Genomic DNA, 18152 nt, shown 5'->3' with positions numbered 1-18152 from the left:
CCTGTACAAACGTTAGACAGGATAGAAAACATTTCTTTACAATAGTCACACAATTCTGTTGATGCCACTCATTCTTTAGCACCTTCCATTTCTAAAAATGGGGTCTTCCAACCTAATTAAAAAAATTTCAGGCATATTTTCAGCTGTACATTAATTTAGTTACCATCCTCCCTTTTAGATGCATTGCCCAACAATTTATCATAGTGGTTGGAGACATGTTTCTCTAAACAACATTTGCCATCAACACTAAACTAAACTCCATCTTTAATTCTGCCACCAGATTTCCTCCAGCTTTCTCTGTCTCTGAACATGCTCTGTAAAGAGTTAGAAGAATCAAGGTTATTTTCAGATAACAGATTACACACAGTCTCCGTATCTGCTCTGGCACTTACAGAAACAGAAACTTTTTGCATTAGTTTGTTACAAACAGAATTCAAACCACAGCACCTCAAAGATCGTCTACCACCCCGAACCAATAATGGGCATCTGTGTAGATAGTCACAATTTTGTCAGTCATCAGTCTTCCCGCTCCAGTGAGGGTCACAAGTAGGGTTGCAAAGGGGCGGAAGGTTTCCGGTAAATTTCCGGAAAGTTTCCACGGGAACTTAACCTGGGGAATTTTTAAAATATTCCAATTTGGAAACTTAACAGGAATTTATGGGAATTTATTAAGGTTTATTAATTGGAAATTTTGGGAAATTGTATATAAATTGTATAATATTTATATAAAATGTATCATATAAAAACAAATATAAACATTTTGTTTGGTCATAACACTCCACGGTCACAACTTATTCTTCACAATTCTGGCCTGTTGTTTTGTCTCTGAAGGCAGAGCCATTTACAAACAACACATTCTCACAGTTATCAAGTGGTTTAATTAGCAGGACCCCTTGTGAAAATGGTGTTTAGCCATTATTAGAATCTCACATATTAGATGTGGTTCAAACTCTTTCTTTTGTAATTATTTTTAGCACATCATTGATTAACACGCATTTTAATATGTATTTCGCTGATATATGTTTTATTATTTGTATGTGGATTTTTATGCACATTTCTGACTGTAGCGTGTGAACAGGACTTTTATTTTGGAGTGGTCGACATGACGTCATAAGTCGGCGACGCGCTCCTGCATCTGTTGTGATTCGGCTGAAGAAAGGTCTGTTTTAAGCATTTAAAGTGTTTGAATCAATGCAGACTGTTCAGGCATTAACTGTTCGTTTTATCAAGAACCGTTAAATGAATGTTTGATTATTGAATGTAACACAACGCTTTATCTAACATTAATGAACATTTTATTTTTTTGAGTAAAGCTCATCCACACAGAGTAACAAAAAGACGCGTCTCACTCTCTCTATATCATGAATCAGATTATCATAAACATAAATTCTGTCACTGGCATGTAGTGATCAGAGAAAAGGCATTTATAGAAGCTCAAGAGTCAACCGAGTCAATCGCTGCACAGAATGATTCACTGTTTGAAAGCACTCGAATCTTCTTAAAGCACCAACGACTCCTGCTGGTCAAACTGTGTAAATACAACGAGAACAAACAAACGTGTATAATGATAACTTGTGCAAAACAACTACTTATTTTTCACGAAAGAGTAATCTAGTAAATGTAATCTACAAATAAATATGTCTTAATATAAAGCTAACTATGTAATCTGTGGTCTTTTATTAATTTTGTAGATGCTAGTTTTGAGTGTTTTGAGTCTAATCAGGTCATTTAAAGGTGCCCTAGAATGGAACATTTAATTTATCTTGGCATAGTTGAATAACAAGAGTTCAGTACATGGAAATGACATACAGTGAGTCTCAAACTCCATTGTTTCCTCCTTCTTATATAAATCTCATTTGTTTAAAAGACCTCCTGAAGAACAGGCGAATCTCAACATAACACCGACTGTTACGTAACAGTCGGGATCATTAATATGTACGCCCCCAATATTTGCATATGCCAGCCCATGTTCAAGGACATTAGACATTCAAGCAGCAGTATTAGACGTCTGGATCTGTGCACAGCTGAATCATCAGACTAGGTAAGCAAGCAAGAACAATAGCAAAAAATGGCAGATGGAGCAATAATAACTGACATGATCCATGATAACATGATATTTTTAGTGATATTTGTAAATTGTCTACCTAAATGTTTCGTTAGCATGTTGCTAATGTACTGTTAAATGTGGTTAAAGTTACCATCGTTTATTACTGTATTCACGGAGACAAGAGCCGTCGTTATTTTCATTTTTAAACACTTGCAGTCTGTATAATTCATAAACACAACTTCACTCTTTATAAATCTCTCCAACAGTGTGTAATGTTAGCTTTAGCCACGCAGCACTATCAAACTCATTCAGAATCAAATGTAAATATCCAAATAAATACCATACTTACGCGATTAGACATGCTGCATGACGAACACTTTGTAAAGATCCATTTTGAGGGTTATATTAGCTGTGTGAACTTTATTTATGCTGTTAAAGGCAAGCGACGAGCTCCGGGGGCGGGGAGCACGAGAATTTAAAGGGGCCGCAGCCTGAATCGGCGCATATTTAATGATGCCCCAAAATAGGCAGTTAAAAAAATTAATAAAAAAAAATCTATGGGGTATTTTGAGCTGAAACTTCACAGACACATTCAGGGGACACCTTAGACTTATATTACATCTTTTAAAAAGCATTCTATCGCACCTTTAAGTCCATTAACTCTCACTCTGACTCTCTCACAAGTGCACTGAACTACTGAACTAGATCTGATTGAGATAGACTCAGATTTAGATTTTGAAAGTTTTTTTTTAATTTTTTTATTTAAGTGTCCAAACAACTCCTGGTGAAGCATCTGAGATCCACATGACACACTGTTGTAAAGATGGAGTTTATTAAAGAGGAGAGTGAAGACGTGAAGATTGAAGAAACATTCAGAGTCAAACATGAAGAAACTGAGGAACAAACAGGTTGGTTTCATTCTCAAAGCTGAACTCAGTCATTTGATCCTTATTAAAATGTCTAGAGCTACAGAAATTAATGATATTTTTGAAGAGTTGAAAGTGACATGGAGCGGTCGGCTCTTGTGGACAGACATGTTGGGATCACATGACTGGACTAATACTAATACATACTGCTTCAACCTGAGAAGATCTGACTTGGGTGTTCACTATTAGGATGTGACAGATTAAATTAAGAAAATTAATTCAGAAGTGGCCTAAAAAATTAATTTGAGTAACATTAAACCAAATATCTATTTCTTTTATTGTAAAGAGATATTTACTGGGAATATCTAATACAAATGTGAAATATGTAAACGCACTAAGAATATCAGCACATTCCCTTTTTCATTATAACAATTAATATGAACAGGAAAGAAAAATAAATGGGAAAATAAATAAACAAATAAAAATTGAGAATGAATTAACACAACGTAAATAAAAACGACAAGTAGTAAATAAAAATAACAAAGTCCAAAAGTAAAACAAAAGAGGGAAAATAATAATACATAAATTAGTCAGTCAATAGTGTCTACACAGTAGTAAGGCATCAAGTAGGGGTCCAAATTTAAGCAAAGTTTGGGTTTTTGTTTAACAGAATACTTTAGACCTTTATTGGATGGTCTAAATTATTCTGTTAGGTCTTCAGGCCCTCATATGACACTGCAACACTCATCAGCATGATTGTGTTAATGACATTACTAAATGGGCCCAGAAATACTTCCACAAACCACTGTCGGTAAACACCAGAACATTTTTCGTCATTGATGGAATTTTTTTGCAGTGATGGAAAAATCTGAAGGTCGTCCGTCATTTTGACAGATTAAAGGTGGTAAAGAGGATGTTTTGTTTTATACATTTTTGCAATATTACTTGAAACTGTCTTCACTAAGTGATAAAAGACTATTTATTAGGTGCACTGAAAGGAATATTATTAATATACATCATCTGTGCACGAGGTAGGGCCTTAAAAACATCAGCCAATCGTTTACGCGATCATCGCGTAAATGATTGGCTCTCTGGCTTGTCAATCACTGCCATTGTGAGAGACGTGCGCGGATTGGCCCTCTGGCTTGTCAATCACTGCCATGACGTTCCTTGTGAGAGACGCGCGGCTGCGCACTCTAGAAACTTTCAATACTACATGCGTCGCATGCAATGTTTTTGACAGGAGTAACAACTGCAGATTATGAGGTGAGTCAGACATAATGGATCCACTAAGTGTGTGCGCGGCTTAACGATTGTAAGGCTGATTATAAATGTACATTGATACTTATGACTGATCGCGCTCAAACGCGTCCAGTCAGTTGCTTTCAGTCTGCGATTACAGTCGGTGTTCAAATTCCATGTGAAAGTATATAAATATGCTTCAGGAGCAGGAAACTATCGCTGTATGTTGAGCATAGTCAGAATGTTTTAGCTAGTCGTAAAATGTGCATCATTTCAAACGCTCATTTCAAAAACTCAGTCGACGAAAACATCCTCTGTACCACCTTTAAACTGAGGCTGATGTAACTTGTAACTGTAATTCACACCACCTGTCCAGTAGGTGGTGAGTGCGCTCCAGTGTGGCAGAAGAGCACGAATTCAGTCTACAGAATAAAATGAAAACGATGCATTTGATTACACACAGGCGAGCACTCAATTTAAGTCCATTTTATAATAATAAAGTTATAATTATCCCCTCCAGACGACACCTATTTCAAGGAAGGCCTTGTGTATTTCCTCAGAACAATGCAAAACCACAAACTGCAGCTATTACAACAGCACAGCTCGTTGTAGAAGAATCCAGGTGCTGAATTGGCCTGACTGCCGTCCAGATCTTTCACCTTATAGAGAAAAATACCTCAAAGACGACCCCGAACTCCTCAGCAGCTGAAAAACTATATCAGGCAAGAATGGGACCAAATTTCAACACTAAAACTCCAGAAACTCATAACCTGATTTTGAAAAGAAGAGGAGATGCTACTCCATGGTAAACATGGCCCCATCCCAACTATTTTTAGACCTGTAGCAGGCATCACATTTGAAATTAGCTCATTTTGTGCATAACATTTAAAAATTTCTCAGTTTAAGCATTTATGTAATACACTCTCCCAGTTCACCTTCCACATGTATTTTGGTACAAATGGATAAATTCATGTGCTGTATGTAGCCTATAAATCCAACTGACAGGACTCTCTGAACTGATGCACAAACTAACAATGCGGTGCCCATGTCATGTTACAGATTAAGATCAAGGTCATTATATAGGTTTTTAAATGACAAAACATTCACTTGCAAATACTTGAGAATCGGAATATCAGATAGTTGATGGCATGGTGAGAAAAGCGATGGACTACATCTGTCATACAGTGTGGCCGCAGTGTGTCACGTGACAAGCATGATGCGTCGTCATGGAAACAATAAAGGAAAATGTTTTAAAGCCCCGGGTATACTTCACTTTCCGCGCCCGGACGCGTCACGCGCGCGTCTTTCAAAGTATACTACACCGCGGATGACCGTGTTCGTCATGTGCAGTACAGTTTTTTCCTATGCTTTACCTGACATCGGAGAGCAGCACTGAGTCGTGTCATCAACGTGACATTCACTGGGCATGATCGGAGAAGAAAAGAAGTGCATCCTTTCCCATATTTTACTTATCCCCCTCCATGAATTTGCCGCCCTAAACACATCTTTGTACCCTTTCAAACATGAATTGTACAAATGTGGTTACTTTCTAATCTGCTCAAACGCTCGTCAAATTCGCCGTCCATTGTCGTGTTTTTCTCTTTTTTTCAAGCGTGTTGTTGTCTTTTCACACTCTTCTTTGACGGCTGAACACTGTGCTCAATACTATGCGTATTGCCACCTAGTGGACTCTTCTATACTGCTTGTGCATGCGCTGTTGCACACGGACTGTCCGCGCAATCTCGAAATTTGGTCTGCATGTGGCCAGGGTGTGCGGCCGAAGTATACCCAGGGCTTAATGGTCGCCATAACTCTGGGAGGTCAGGCAGAATATTTTAAACTTATGTGTGAAAGGATTCATTTAATTTTAATTCAATTCAATTCAGAATTTAATTTCTTCCCAGTGTTCATTTTCAAATAAAGTTGTTGTGTGACTCTTGTTGGTTGTTGTCGAGTTAACGTCCTTTCACACTGGACGCGATTTTGACGCGCAATGGTTTTGTTTTTTGATCAGCTGTTTGTTTTTTCAAACGCCAATGTGCTGCTGCGAAAAAACTACGTTTATTTTTTTCACTTCAATGTCGATTTTTTTTTTTTTTTTCACATTCAAGGCAACAGAAAAGGCTTCAACCAATCAAATACAAGGAAATAAAGGTGATGTCACAGCAACAATGACGGATCATCTGATAGCTTGTGTGTCGACGCATTTACAATAGAAAACTACCGTGTGAATGTTTATTTAAAATATATCTAGTAGTTAAACTTCTATTTGTAGTCCATAGGCATACAATTTCCCCATTGTGGGACAAATAAAGGTTTTCTTATCTTAGACAGAAGCCTATTTATAGCCTGGGCTACTCGCAGTATATGTGAGTGGGTTTCTTTTCTGTAAATGAAATAGAGATGTAGATGTCACTAGCTATTCAATCAACATTAACCTTTGACAGGTATCTCATTTCTCACGAGATTACAGCTCCTGTGGGAGTACATGCAAGTCGCTGTATAGACAAGGATAACATAACCTTCTGAGGTAAAACTTGTTGTTTTTTTGTTTTTTTTAAACCTAAATTGTGTCTGTGACTATGGAAAGTGAATGTGTTGTTGTTAAGACTGGGTGCACCCAAAAACTTATTTTCGGTCTTTGAAAAAAAATGAAAAGCTCATCTTCACTGGATGATGAAGTGTCTATGTTGTCCTGAGCAGTTAAACTGACCAACCTTTCCAACAGGATGAAGATTATTTTGTTGAAATATATATATATTTTTTTCATTCAGCTGTCGCCGCTAATGTTTTGGAATCTTTCAGAGCTCAAACGTCGCAAATTCGCATCGCGGCTGATGTGAATGGTTTTGACGCGAACTATTCGCACGCGTACTATTCGCTTTTTCGTTTCGCGTCTGGTGTGAAAGGACCTTTATTGTCAGCTTGTGTAGTGTGTAACCTCCTGTTGCGGTTCTTTTACGTAGTGTGAACACCACAATGACTTCAAGACTCCACAGCAGGTCATGTATTCTGGACAGCACAGCGATCTGCCAACGTTTAAAGTCCTGTGGTGTAAACTTGTCATTACCTGGCATTCCAAATTGTTTGGAGTTTCTGGCAGAGCCAGGAGATCCACATGCCCAGGAGTAGCTGGCTCTTGGAGGGCCAGAAGTGGATCCATGCCACTGAGAAGAGGCTGAGGAGAAACAGAGGGGCTGACAGGGGACAGCTGAGACTGGGCAGACGGACAGGCTGTGGTCTGACAGGCATTAGTTGATCTGAAGAGGAAGAATCAGGTGGGTTTAGAATGGGGCAGGGAATAACCCTTCTAAGTAACTGTCCATAGAGTCCAACAGAAACTCACAGTGGCGGCAGTGTGGACAGGGCTCCAATCCATTCCTTCGATGTCCACTAAATCTCCTACGGCAATGGACGAATTGCCGCCTCACACACCTGGTCTGACTCAGTGTGGTGCTTTGTCTCCTGGGTGATTGTCAGTGCTGCCATCCTCACAGGCTCCTCCATCATGGCAGACAGTAACTCCTCATCTGTAGTGGGTTCTGGCATCATCTCCGTGTCTTGGGGTAATGGTTGGCGGGAATCTTTGTTCGGTGACATGGACGCTGGTCTGGACTGTGGATAGAGACTCTCCAGACAGCGTAGGATGGCCTCCCTCCATCTTTCTTCTGACAGGTCTGGAAAGGCTCTTGGGTGGTAATAGTTTGCCCCAGTCCAAAACAATGATTTTAAAGTCACATTATCATTGGAGGTGCGTTGGGCAAGTTGACAGAAATGCAGCGAATATTCCATCAATGAAAGCCCTTCCCTGTCACGGTTCACACAGAAACAAGAAGGTAGATCCAATTGCGGCAGAAGCATTTATTAAAGGGTAATCCAAAGTCGTAATCCAAAGAACAGGCAAGGGTCAAAATCCATGAAGACAGTCCAAACAAACAGGTACAAAATAACACAAAGAAAACCAAACACGAGAATCAGAAGAACACGTAACATTAACATCAAACAACGAACCACAACAAAGACAGAAACAACTCAGTATAAATAGACAGACACTAATGACATAATACAAAACAGGTGAGTGCAATGACGTGAGATGATTAGTCCGGGAAGTGTGTATTGGGATATGTAGTCCATGTAACAGGTGGAAATGAGAGTCCTGGATGGAGTGCCCTCTAGTGGCGGAAAGGGCACTCTCACTGGTGATCATGACATTCCCGGGTTAGAGTGCTAAAACACTGCATATTCCACCTTCTTTTGGGGTCCGGTCTTTTCCGCAGTGCCGTGTAATGCAGTCACTGGCCACTTTGGCTGGTTGAATTTTATATTTAAAATAGGTCTATAGATTTTTAATTTGTAGTGTTGTAAAAAGGCATCTGAAATAAAAAACTAAGTATAATAGTGTGATATCTGAAATGCTTCCAATACTTATTTCCTGCAGAACAGATACATGATACCAGCTGCACTTTCTTGCTCTCATCTCGCCAAGAGGGAGCTGACCAAAAAGTCCCTTAACCCACTCGATTCATTTACCCCAGATGATTATTGTTGGTGCTTATTTCAGTGTATGTTGCGCATATTGTTCTTAAATTATTCGCACAGATTTTGTATTCACACCCAAAATGCGCGCACAGTAGAATGGGTCCATGCGTGAGGTCTTAAAGTTACAGCAGCCCTTATATAGCCTACCGGCCGCCAAATTATGGAGATATTGGAATCATGAGATAATAAAACAGAAATTGATTGATCAAAAACTTGCTTAAGCTGAACAATGACTTTCTTCTAGAGCTTCTGTACAGCCGAAACAATCTTTGTTGCATTAATTGTGACCCGCTCTGGCGAAATGAGTCAGAAGTCACAACATTCTATTTTAAGATGTGGGCCGATAATGTGGAAAAACAATGAAAAAAATTGATTTTTTTTTTTTGTAAGCTAATTTCTAAGAACAGACGTTCAAAAATAATCTCCCAAAGTTTTGTAGTCCAGATAATTAAGTAAAGGTATTTAAATGGCTATTAAATTTGACATGGTTTTACTAAATTCGCTGGAAATGAACTTCTCAACTCCTCTCGTCACTTATGAGCATTTCCCGGTATCCCCTGAAAAGTCACTATCTCTGCTCTCCAAATATGGTGTTACACGTTGTATAGAACTAATCAAAAAGCTTAGAAATGTAAACACACTGACATAAACGCTGATTTTTATCAATGGGAAGCCCCGTTTCGACTGACAGGCACGCGATTGGTCCAGCCATCCTCCTGTCAGACTAGCGCACGCTCTGTGTAAACAAGCTAGCTGATCTCCTCAGTAAGATTCAAGTTCAGTACTGTATAGTGTAGTGTAGTATACTGTGTGCAAGTTAGTTCTGTTTATTAATAATATTTGAGAAATGTCGCTGTCAAAAGAGAAAAAAGTGGCCAAAGCTTTAAACTCACTGGAGGCTGCTAACCTAAGCTCTGCTGCTGGTCAGAAGAGTGGCTAAGTCTAGTCAGTGATTTTTTTTTGGATCTGGAGACGTGTCATCCTCTGATGAAAGTGACATTTCACTTAAATTTAGCTAGCTAATTTCTGTATCCTTAAAACATGTTGCTGCTTCAAATGCGATGCATGCACACTAGCTGCTAATGCATATAGTGATCACTGTTGGTTGGGAGTTGACATGAATGAACCTTGTGTATGATACTTTAACAAATAGAAAGCATACTACGCAAAGCACTGTGTAATATCATAAGAAAACCTATTTACTTATCTTAGATGTTGGATTTCTGAAAGCATTCTGCTCATAACAGCGCTTCACATTGCGCAGCTTGTCGATCGCAGGCTAGGGTACGATATAAGTGCTTGTCTCTCTGCCTCTCTCACCTCTGACTCTCTCTCTCTCAAGCAAAAATGTAGCACCTCTGTTCAATCTTTCTGATTTTAGTCTTTGTAAATGTGCCTTATAAAATATTAATTCAAATAAATACTTTAAAATAACTTGAGCTTCAGCCTGGTTTAATAGCATTTATATATATAAAAATGTCTTTGGTCAAATTAAGCTGTAAAATAAATAGTTTATCCCTTTAAATGCAATGGATTTTGAAAGATATCAACAAAAAAATGGGCAAAAAACTTTAAAAGCGATTTTCTCAGGTTTTCAATTGGAAAAAGAGGGCAGACGACCAAATGGGTATATCTTTAAAACCATTCAAGGTATGACTTTGACTAGGATATCATTTTAAAGCTTATTGTCTCATCTTTCCATTGATACCAAAATCTCAGTTTTGAAATTTGGGTCACTATGACTCATTTTGCTGGATCAGGTCACAATTTCCTATCATCACTGTAAAGCTGCTTTGAAACAATCCATATTGTAAAAAGTGCTATATAAATAAAGGTAACTTAAGTTGATATACTTGTTTTTGGTTTTGATTCCTTAAATGTGTTAATATCTTGACGTATGTTTTATGTGCCAGTAAACTGGGGTTAACTTGTATTTGTGTCTTATAGATCTGATGGCACTGAAAGTGGAGAATGAAGAGCTAAATGAAATGGACGAGAAAGATCGGTATGGAAAACATGATTTCAAAACTGGAGAAAAATCTTTTAATTGCTCACAGACTGAAAGCATTTCCTCTCAAAAAATCACTCAAAAGACTTCAAAGAGTTTAACTGGAAAACGACACCTTAAAGTCCACATGAAAGTTCACAACGGAGCAAAGTCATTCAGATGTAATCAGTGTGGAAAGAGCTTTACAGCAAATAAACATCTTACAGTCCACATGAGAATTCACACTGGAGAGAAGCCTTTTACCTGCGAACAGTGTGGAAAAGGTTTTGCTGAAAAAGGACACCTTAGATCCCACATGAGTATTCACTCTGGAGAGAAGCCTTACAACTGCAAACTGTGTGGAAAGAACTTCACTGATAAAGGAAACCTTCAAGTCCACATGAGAATTCACACTGGAGAGAAGGCGTTCACATGTGATCAGTGTGGAAAGAGTTTCACTCAAAAAATACATCTTAATAGCCACATGAGAATTCACACTGGAGAGAAACCTTTCACCTGCAAATTGTGTGGAAAGAGCTTTACTGATATTGGAAACCTTCAAGTCCACATGAGAGTTCACACTGGAGAGAAGGCGTTCACTTGCCAACAGTGTGGAAGGAGTTTTACTCAAAAAGGACATCTTAAAGGCCACATGAGAATTCACTCTGGAGAGAAGCTTTTCACCTGCCAACCATGTGGAAAGAGATTCACTGATAAAGGAATCCTTAAAGTACACATGAGAATTCACACTGGAGAGAAGCCTTTCACCTGCCAACAGTGTGGAAGGAATTTCACTCAAAAAGGAAATCTTAAAGTCCACATGAGAATTCACACTAGAGAGGAGCTTTTCAGCTGCCAACAGTGTGGAAAGAGCTTCACTCAAAAAGGAAACCTCAAAGTCCATGTGAAAAATCACAACGGAGAGAAGCCTTTCACCTGAAAACTGTGGGAAGAGCTTCACAACAGAAATAAACCTTGGGTATCACATGAACATTCACACTGGAGAGAAGCCATTCACATGTGATCAGTGTGGAAAGAGTTTCAAACATAAAGTAACCCTTAATGGCCACTTGAGAATTCACTCATGAAGTGTTGAAAATTTTTCAGTTTAAACTTACACCTAAAATGTCACCTGAACCCCTTTAGGACGAATAAAGGCCAGAAAACACCAAGCCGACGCTGACGAACTAGTAGCGACGAAAGCAGAGTGCGGGGTTGGCTCACGTCGGCAGCACCTGTGTCCAAAGTTGGCCTGACACACCAAACCAACGCTAGACAGCCAACAGCCATGTAGCACGTCCATTATGCACCTGCGTAAGATGAAATGCCTTTCCATACCAGCAGGTGGCAGTAGCTGAACAGCCAAACAGAATGATCAGATGAACCGACGCTGATTCAACATGCCGAATCAGCTGAAAACAAGCAGATGAAGACCAACTTCAGCCGACGGTGCGGAACACACTGAGAAAACTGAGTCGGCCGACGAAAAAAAGCTACCTTAATGGCCACTTGAGAATTCACTCATGAAGCGTTGAAAAAATTTCATCTTAAACTCACACCTAAAATGTCACTTGTGTTACGACCAGGGCTTGACATTAACTTTTTTGCTCACCAGCCACTGTGGCTAGTAGTTTTTCAAAGTTACTAGCCACTCAGCATTTTAACTGGCCACAATTTTGATGTTGGTAAATTACATTTTATATGATTAAAGTTGACTGTTATGCTTAAATTACTTTATTTTGAGTCATTACTTGATTTAGAAGATTTAAAACCCTTTCAAATTTTTAAATACAGATTGACCACCCAAATCAAGACTACATTGTATATCAGCTGGTATGTACAGGTGGGCAAGAGGTGGACAATATGAGCATGGGCTAATATGAGATAAGTTATTTGTGTTAGGCTATATAAAAGAACAAAGAAGCAAATTACAAAAACAATAGTAAATTAAAAATCATCTTTTTTCAGATACAGTAGGTTTATTTAACATATAGTCTACATTTAATTAACATCTTTTGTTGTTTGATTAATGACAGACAGGTAGGCCTATTTAATTGGGCTGCTGAATGCATGGACGTAACTGACGCATATTCAGTCATTACCCACCTGTTTACGTCCACTTAAGCCATAACCGACTGTATTCACGTGAGATACTCCACACGATGGACATTTAGACATCTGTGTGCACGTGTATTTGACTATTCAGGCGCGAGGAGAACAGATCGCGCGCACGCGAGAGAGCGCTTCTGTTGTGTGTCATTCAGCGCAATTCCGCCTATCCCTCCTTCACTAACTAAACGTAAATAACGAATTGTGTGATTGGATTGTAATTTTGTGCTACGACGATCTTCGACGATCATTTGGCAGTAAACTGAAATTATATTCAACCCGCCAAAGTGGCTAGTGGGAGTGGCTGTCTTACCCGCCACAGCTGAAATCTACCCGCATTTGGCGGGTTGGCGGGTGTTAATGTCAAGCCCTGGTTACGACCCCTGGCTCAAGGGAAGCAACAAAAACAAGGGACACACGCAAACCAAGCATTGAGCTCAAGAAAATGTTTATTTACTACTAAATTAAGGCAACATTAAATAATAGAATAAAAATAATCAAAGAAAATCACAATGTTTCTGTGTCCATCAGTAACGTCAGTGTGTAAAGTGCATGGTTGAAAGAGTAATGTAATGTTGAGGCATAAATGCAGAAAACAAATCAAACGAAACAAAGTCCAAAACCAAGCAAAGGCCAAAGCCAAATGAAGTCCAAAAAAGACAAAGATCCAAAGTCCCCAAAGTTCCTCCTGGCTCAACTGGAGATCGCTTTTTAAAGGAGCGCCTGAAGCACTGATGACAGGTGTATTCAATAGACTGCTAATTTGTGGAAACAGGCACCAAGCAGCAACACCAAAGACCAACAGCAGAGGTTGTCACACCCCTCCCCATAAGACAGGGACTCCCACAAAGTTCCCTGTAACGAAACATCAAAACACAAAACAGTCAAACAGTAAGCGATACCTGATTCAGGACCAAAGACAGCTCCTAAAAATTTCCAAAAGGAATCACAAGTTAAATCCAGAAGATTATATAGTATCTGGAGCGTGTGACAGCGCATCAGCTACCACGTTTTCTGAACCACGGACATGTTGAATGTCCAGGCAGAAGGACTGCAAAAACAGAGACCACCACACCAACCTCTGATTCGGACACTGCAAAGAATTTAAAAAGGTTAATGGATTATGATCCGTATATATAACAATAGGTGCACTGGAATTTAAATACACAGAAAAATGCTGCAAGGCCCAAATAAGGGCTAACGCTTCTTTTTCGACTACAGAATAACTACTCTGGCACGAATTAAACTTTCTTGAAAAGAAACTAACAGGGTGAACTACTCCATCAGCATCAGACTGCTGAAGGACAGCTCCAGCGCCCACATTACTAGCATCGACGTGCAACATGAAAGTTCTCTCAAAGCACGGAGCCGCAAGCACAGGCGCTGAACACAGCAAGGGTTTCACATTTTGTAGAGCCAGTTCACAATCGGAAGACCAAACTAATTTTGTCTTGCCCTTCAACAAATCAGTAAGCGGTGCAACTACCGTAGAAAAATTACGACAAAACAATCGATAGTATCCGACCAACCCTAAAAACCTCATGAGCTCTTTCTTTGTTGTTGGAGAAGGAAAGTTCTGAATGGCTTGCACTTTAGCCTGAATCGGGCGTACCTCGCCATTCCCCACCACCTTACCGAGATATGTCACGGTGGCCTTCGCAAATTCGCATTTAGCCAAGTTCACTGTAAGCTGCGCATCATTTAAATGCGCGCTTTAAATGAGTCTCCCAACTGTCACTAAAAACAACCAAGTCGTCTAAATAGACGGCACAACTCTCAAGACCCGAAATGATTTCATGAGGCGTTGAAAAGTCGCCGGAGCATTTCGTAGGCCAAAACTCATGACCCGGTAAGAATATAGCCCTGATGGAACAACAAAAGACAAGATTTCTTGTGCTCTCTTAGTTAAAGGCCCTTGCCAGTAACCTTTCAGCAAGTCAAACTTACTGACAAACTTAGCTGACCCAACCTGGTCTACGCAGTCTTCGACGCAGGGCAAAGGAAAACAGTCTGGTTTCGTTAAGCTATTAACTTTGCGAAAGTCTGTACAGAATCTCACAGTACAGTCTGACTTTCCAACTAAAATACATGGAGAAACCCAATCCGAAAATGTAGGAACTGCAATATCATGATCTTGCATATACTCGATTTCCTTCCTCATCACCTCTCGTTTCTCAGGTGCAACACGATAAAAACGTTGTTTAACAGGTTTTGCGTCTCCCACATCAATGTCATGTTCCACCCAATCAGTACGAGACGGCGTGTCAGGAAAATTCAGGAAAACTACGCAACAAATCACATAACTCCTGGCATTTTACAGGAGATAAATGACGGAGAGTAAACTCTAAGTTCTGCAAAGACACTGAATTATTCAATCGACCACAGAACATGGAATCATCAGGCAAAATGGTCTCCTCTTTCTCCCCCACTAAACTCACATTACCCCCACCGATGGAAATGGCCGAAAGTGCCGGATGCAAAGATGTCACATTTTCCTTAGGGCTATCCTCATTTTCATAATAAGGTTTTAAAACATTTACATGGCACCGTTTAACTGACTTTTTCCGCGATGGCATTGCAACGTCATAATTTTCATTGGTCAGTTTATGCTGTACAACAAATGGGCCATCAAATTTAGCTTCAAAAGGAGAAGATACAATAGGTCTCGACACCAAAACTCGATCGCCTGGTTCAAAAACTCGATGCTCAACTGTACGATCATATAATCGCTTCATGTTTTTCTGATGTTTTTCGAGATTTACTTTTGCTAGTTCTCTAGCCTGAATTAGTCTGTTTTTAAACCCCAAAATGTATGACACCAAGTTTTTTGGAGGCTCTTGAGCTTTACTAAACTCCTGAAATACAGACAGAAGTCCACAAACTTTATGGCCAAAGACCAAGTCATTAGGGCTAAAACCCATACTTTCCTGCACTACTTCTCGTGCGGCTAACATCATCCACGGTAAACCTTCTTCCCAATCTCTATCCAGCTGCACACAGTACGCACGGAGAAGTGACTTTAACGACTGATGGAACCTCTCCAAAGCACCTTGATTTTCTGCGTGATATGGAGTTGACTGATTATGCTTAATGTGCAGCTGTTTTAATACTTGCTGGAAGAGATGAGACGTTAGGTTTGAACCCTGATCACTTTGGATGATTTTTGGAATTCCAAAGACCGACATAAATTGGGTTAAAGCTTTCACAATAGAACGAGACGTAATGGTACGTAGTGGATATGCTGCAGGAAAGCATGTGTTCAAACACATCACTGTGAACAAATAAGTGCTACCTGACTTTGAACAAGGAAGTGGCCCTACACAATCAACAATGAGATGTTCAAAAGGTTCACCAGTGGCTGCAATTGGTTTCAAAGGAGCAGGTGTATTGCTCACTGCTGACCAGAGAATGTGTGCCAATGCCAACAGTCATCATTCTAACACATACTGTATATGTCATACGAAAATAAACTATATACTAAATATATGTGGAAGACTGTATGGCATAGTTCCTGCAAGTTTTAAGCATGCCATTGTAGAACCCCTTTTAAAAAAATCAAATTTAGATCCGAGTGTTTTTTCAAACTATCGTCCCATTTCTAAATTACCATAAATGGTAAATCTAAGGTCTTAGAGAAGGCTGTTTTAAATCAATTACAGGCTTTCTTAGTCCAAAATGATATCTTTGAAAAGTTTCAATCTGGATTTAAAACAAAACCACAGTACAGAAATGGCTTTGCTCAAAGTATTAAATGACATTTTAACTTCAGTTGATTCTGGTGACTCAGTGATTTTAATTTTATTAGATCTAAGGGCAGCGTTTGATACTATCGACCACAATATTCTTATTACTCTTTTAGAAAAGACTGTGGGTATCCGAGACACGGCTCTTGAGTGGTTCAGATCTTTTCTTTCTAATAGGACTTTTTCAGTTAACATCAGTCAATCTTATTCAAAATCTGCTCCACTGAATTGTGGTGTTCCCCAAGGTTCAGTTCTTGGTCCAGTTTTGTTTTTGCTGTACATGCTGCCCTTGGGTTCTATTTTTAAAAAGCATGGAGTTTCTTTTCATTGTTTTGCTGATGATACTCAGGTGTATTTACCTTTACGGAAACAGGACAAGAATACAATTTCATCTTTACTGAATTGTTTGCATGAAGTTAAACTATGGATGTACGCAAACTTTTTAAGTTTAAATGAAAGTAAGACCGAGATAATTTGGTTCGGAAAACCTGAGTCTCAAGGCCTTTCTGATTTGGGGAACTTGGCTCCATTCTGTAAATCGATTGTTAAAAATCTTGGGGTTCAGTTCGACGTCTCTCTGAAATTTGACAAACAGATCAGCTCGGTGGTCAAGTCTTGTTACTTCCATCTGAGATTATTAGGTAAGGTTAAACCTTTTCTGTCACCTAGCAATCTTGAAAAGCTTATCCATGCTTTTATTTTTGTAAGATTGGATTACTGTAATTCTTTGTATGCAGGTGTGAGCCAATCACTGTTAACTCGTCTACAGTTGGTGCAAAATGCTTCTGCCAGGTTGCTGAAAGGCGTTCGTACACACCAGCATATAACACCCATTTTAGCTACTTTAAATTGGCTTCCAATTCACTACAGGGTCGATTTTAAATTACTTATTTTAGTTTATAAAGTCCTACACAATTTGGCTCCCTCTTATTTAATTGATCTTTTTCATTTACATAAACCTCAAAGGAACCTAAGGTCATCAAACCAGATGATTCTAGATGTCCCTAGGACAAGATAAAAAATGAGTGGTGACCGGGCATTTTCAGTAGTGGCTCCGAAGCGCTGGAATAGCTTGCCTTTATACCTTAGACTTTTACCTACATTGGGTTCTTTTAAAAGAAATTTGAAACTGTATTTATTAGAGTTGGCATTTGGCTCAATACATTGAGTGAACATAGTCGTTTTCTCTTTTTGCCTATGATGTCTGTTTTATTTGTTTATTCTCCTTTTTCTTATTGTGCTGTTGGTCTCCTTTTTACTAGTTATTATTGTACAGCACATTGGTCAACCTGGTGTTGTTTTAATTGTGCTTTATAAATAAAACAAACAAACAAACAATGGGTGTTTCTTCGGCTACGTGTGTCGGCTAAGCACTAGAAAATATGCTTCCTTAAAACAGACTTTTCACACTCTCTCTAGTTTACTTAATTTGTTCAAAAGTGAATGTACAATACAGGTACCCCAGAATGATGTCATTTAAAAAAAAAAAAAAAAAAAAAAATTGTAGTCATATTTTTGGAGCTAAATAGTCTTGATAAATTCATAGCAAGCATTTCATATACCCTAAATACACACAATTAAATAATATTTTACAATTTGACAAAATTACACTGGAAATG

At 39.0% G+C, this 18152-nt stretch overlaps 1 protein-coding gene across 2 annotated transcripts; it reads left to right on the top strand.

Moving 5' to 3' along the window:
* Positions 1-1098: 1098 nt before the first annotated feature.
* Positions 1099-12385, top strand: LOC125246317 (gastrula zinc finger protein XlCGF8.2DB-like). Of its 2 annotated transcripts, XM_048157272.1 has the most exons (3): positions 1099-1159; positions 2815-2955; positions 10642-12385. In XM_048157272.1, exons 2-3 carry the CDS (start codon positions 2871-2873, stop codon positions 11619-11621), a joined length of 1065 nt encoding a protein of 354 aa, XP_048013229.1. In that variant the 5' UTR covers positions 1099-1159; positions 2815-2870; the 3' UTR covers positions 11622-12385. The 2 variants fall into 2 exon arrangements, with proteins under 2 accessions (XP_048013229.1, XP_048013230.1); XM_048157273.1 differs by lacking the exons at positions 1099-1159; positions 2815-2955 and adding an exon at positions 6339-7433.
* The last annotated feature ends 5767 nt before the right edge of the window (positions 12386-18152 follow it).

Source organism: Megalobrama amblycephala, linkage group LG14, assembly GCF_018812025.1.
Source record: "Megalobrama amblycephala isolate DHTTF-2021 linkage group LG14, ASM1881202v1, whole genome shotgun sequence".
In the NCBI taxonomy this organism is placed as follows: domain Eukaryota; kingdom Metazoa; phylum Chordata; class Actinopteri; order Cypriniformes; family Xenocyprididae; genus Megalobrama; species Megalobrama amblycephala.
Note: the sequence above shows the minus strand (reverse complement) of the source record. Positions and strands in the feature narration are given on the sequence as shown.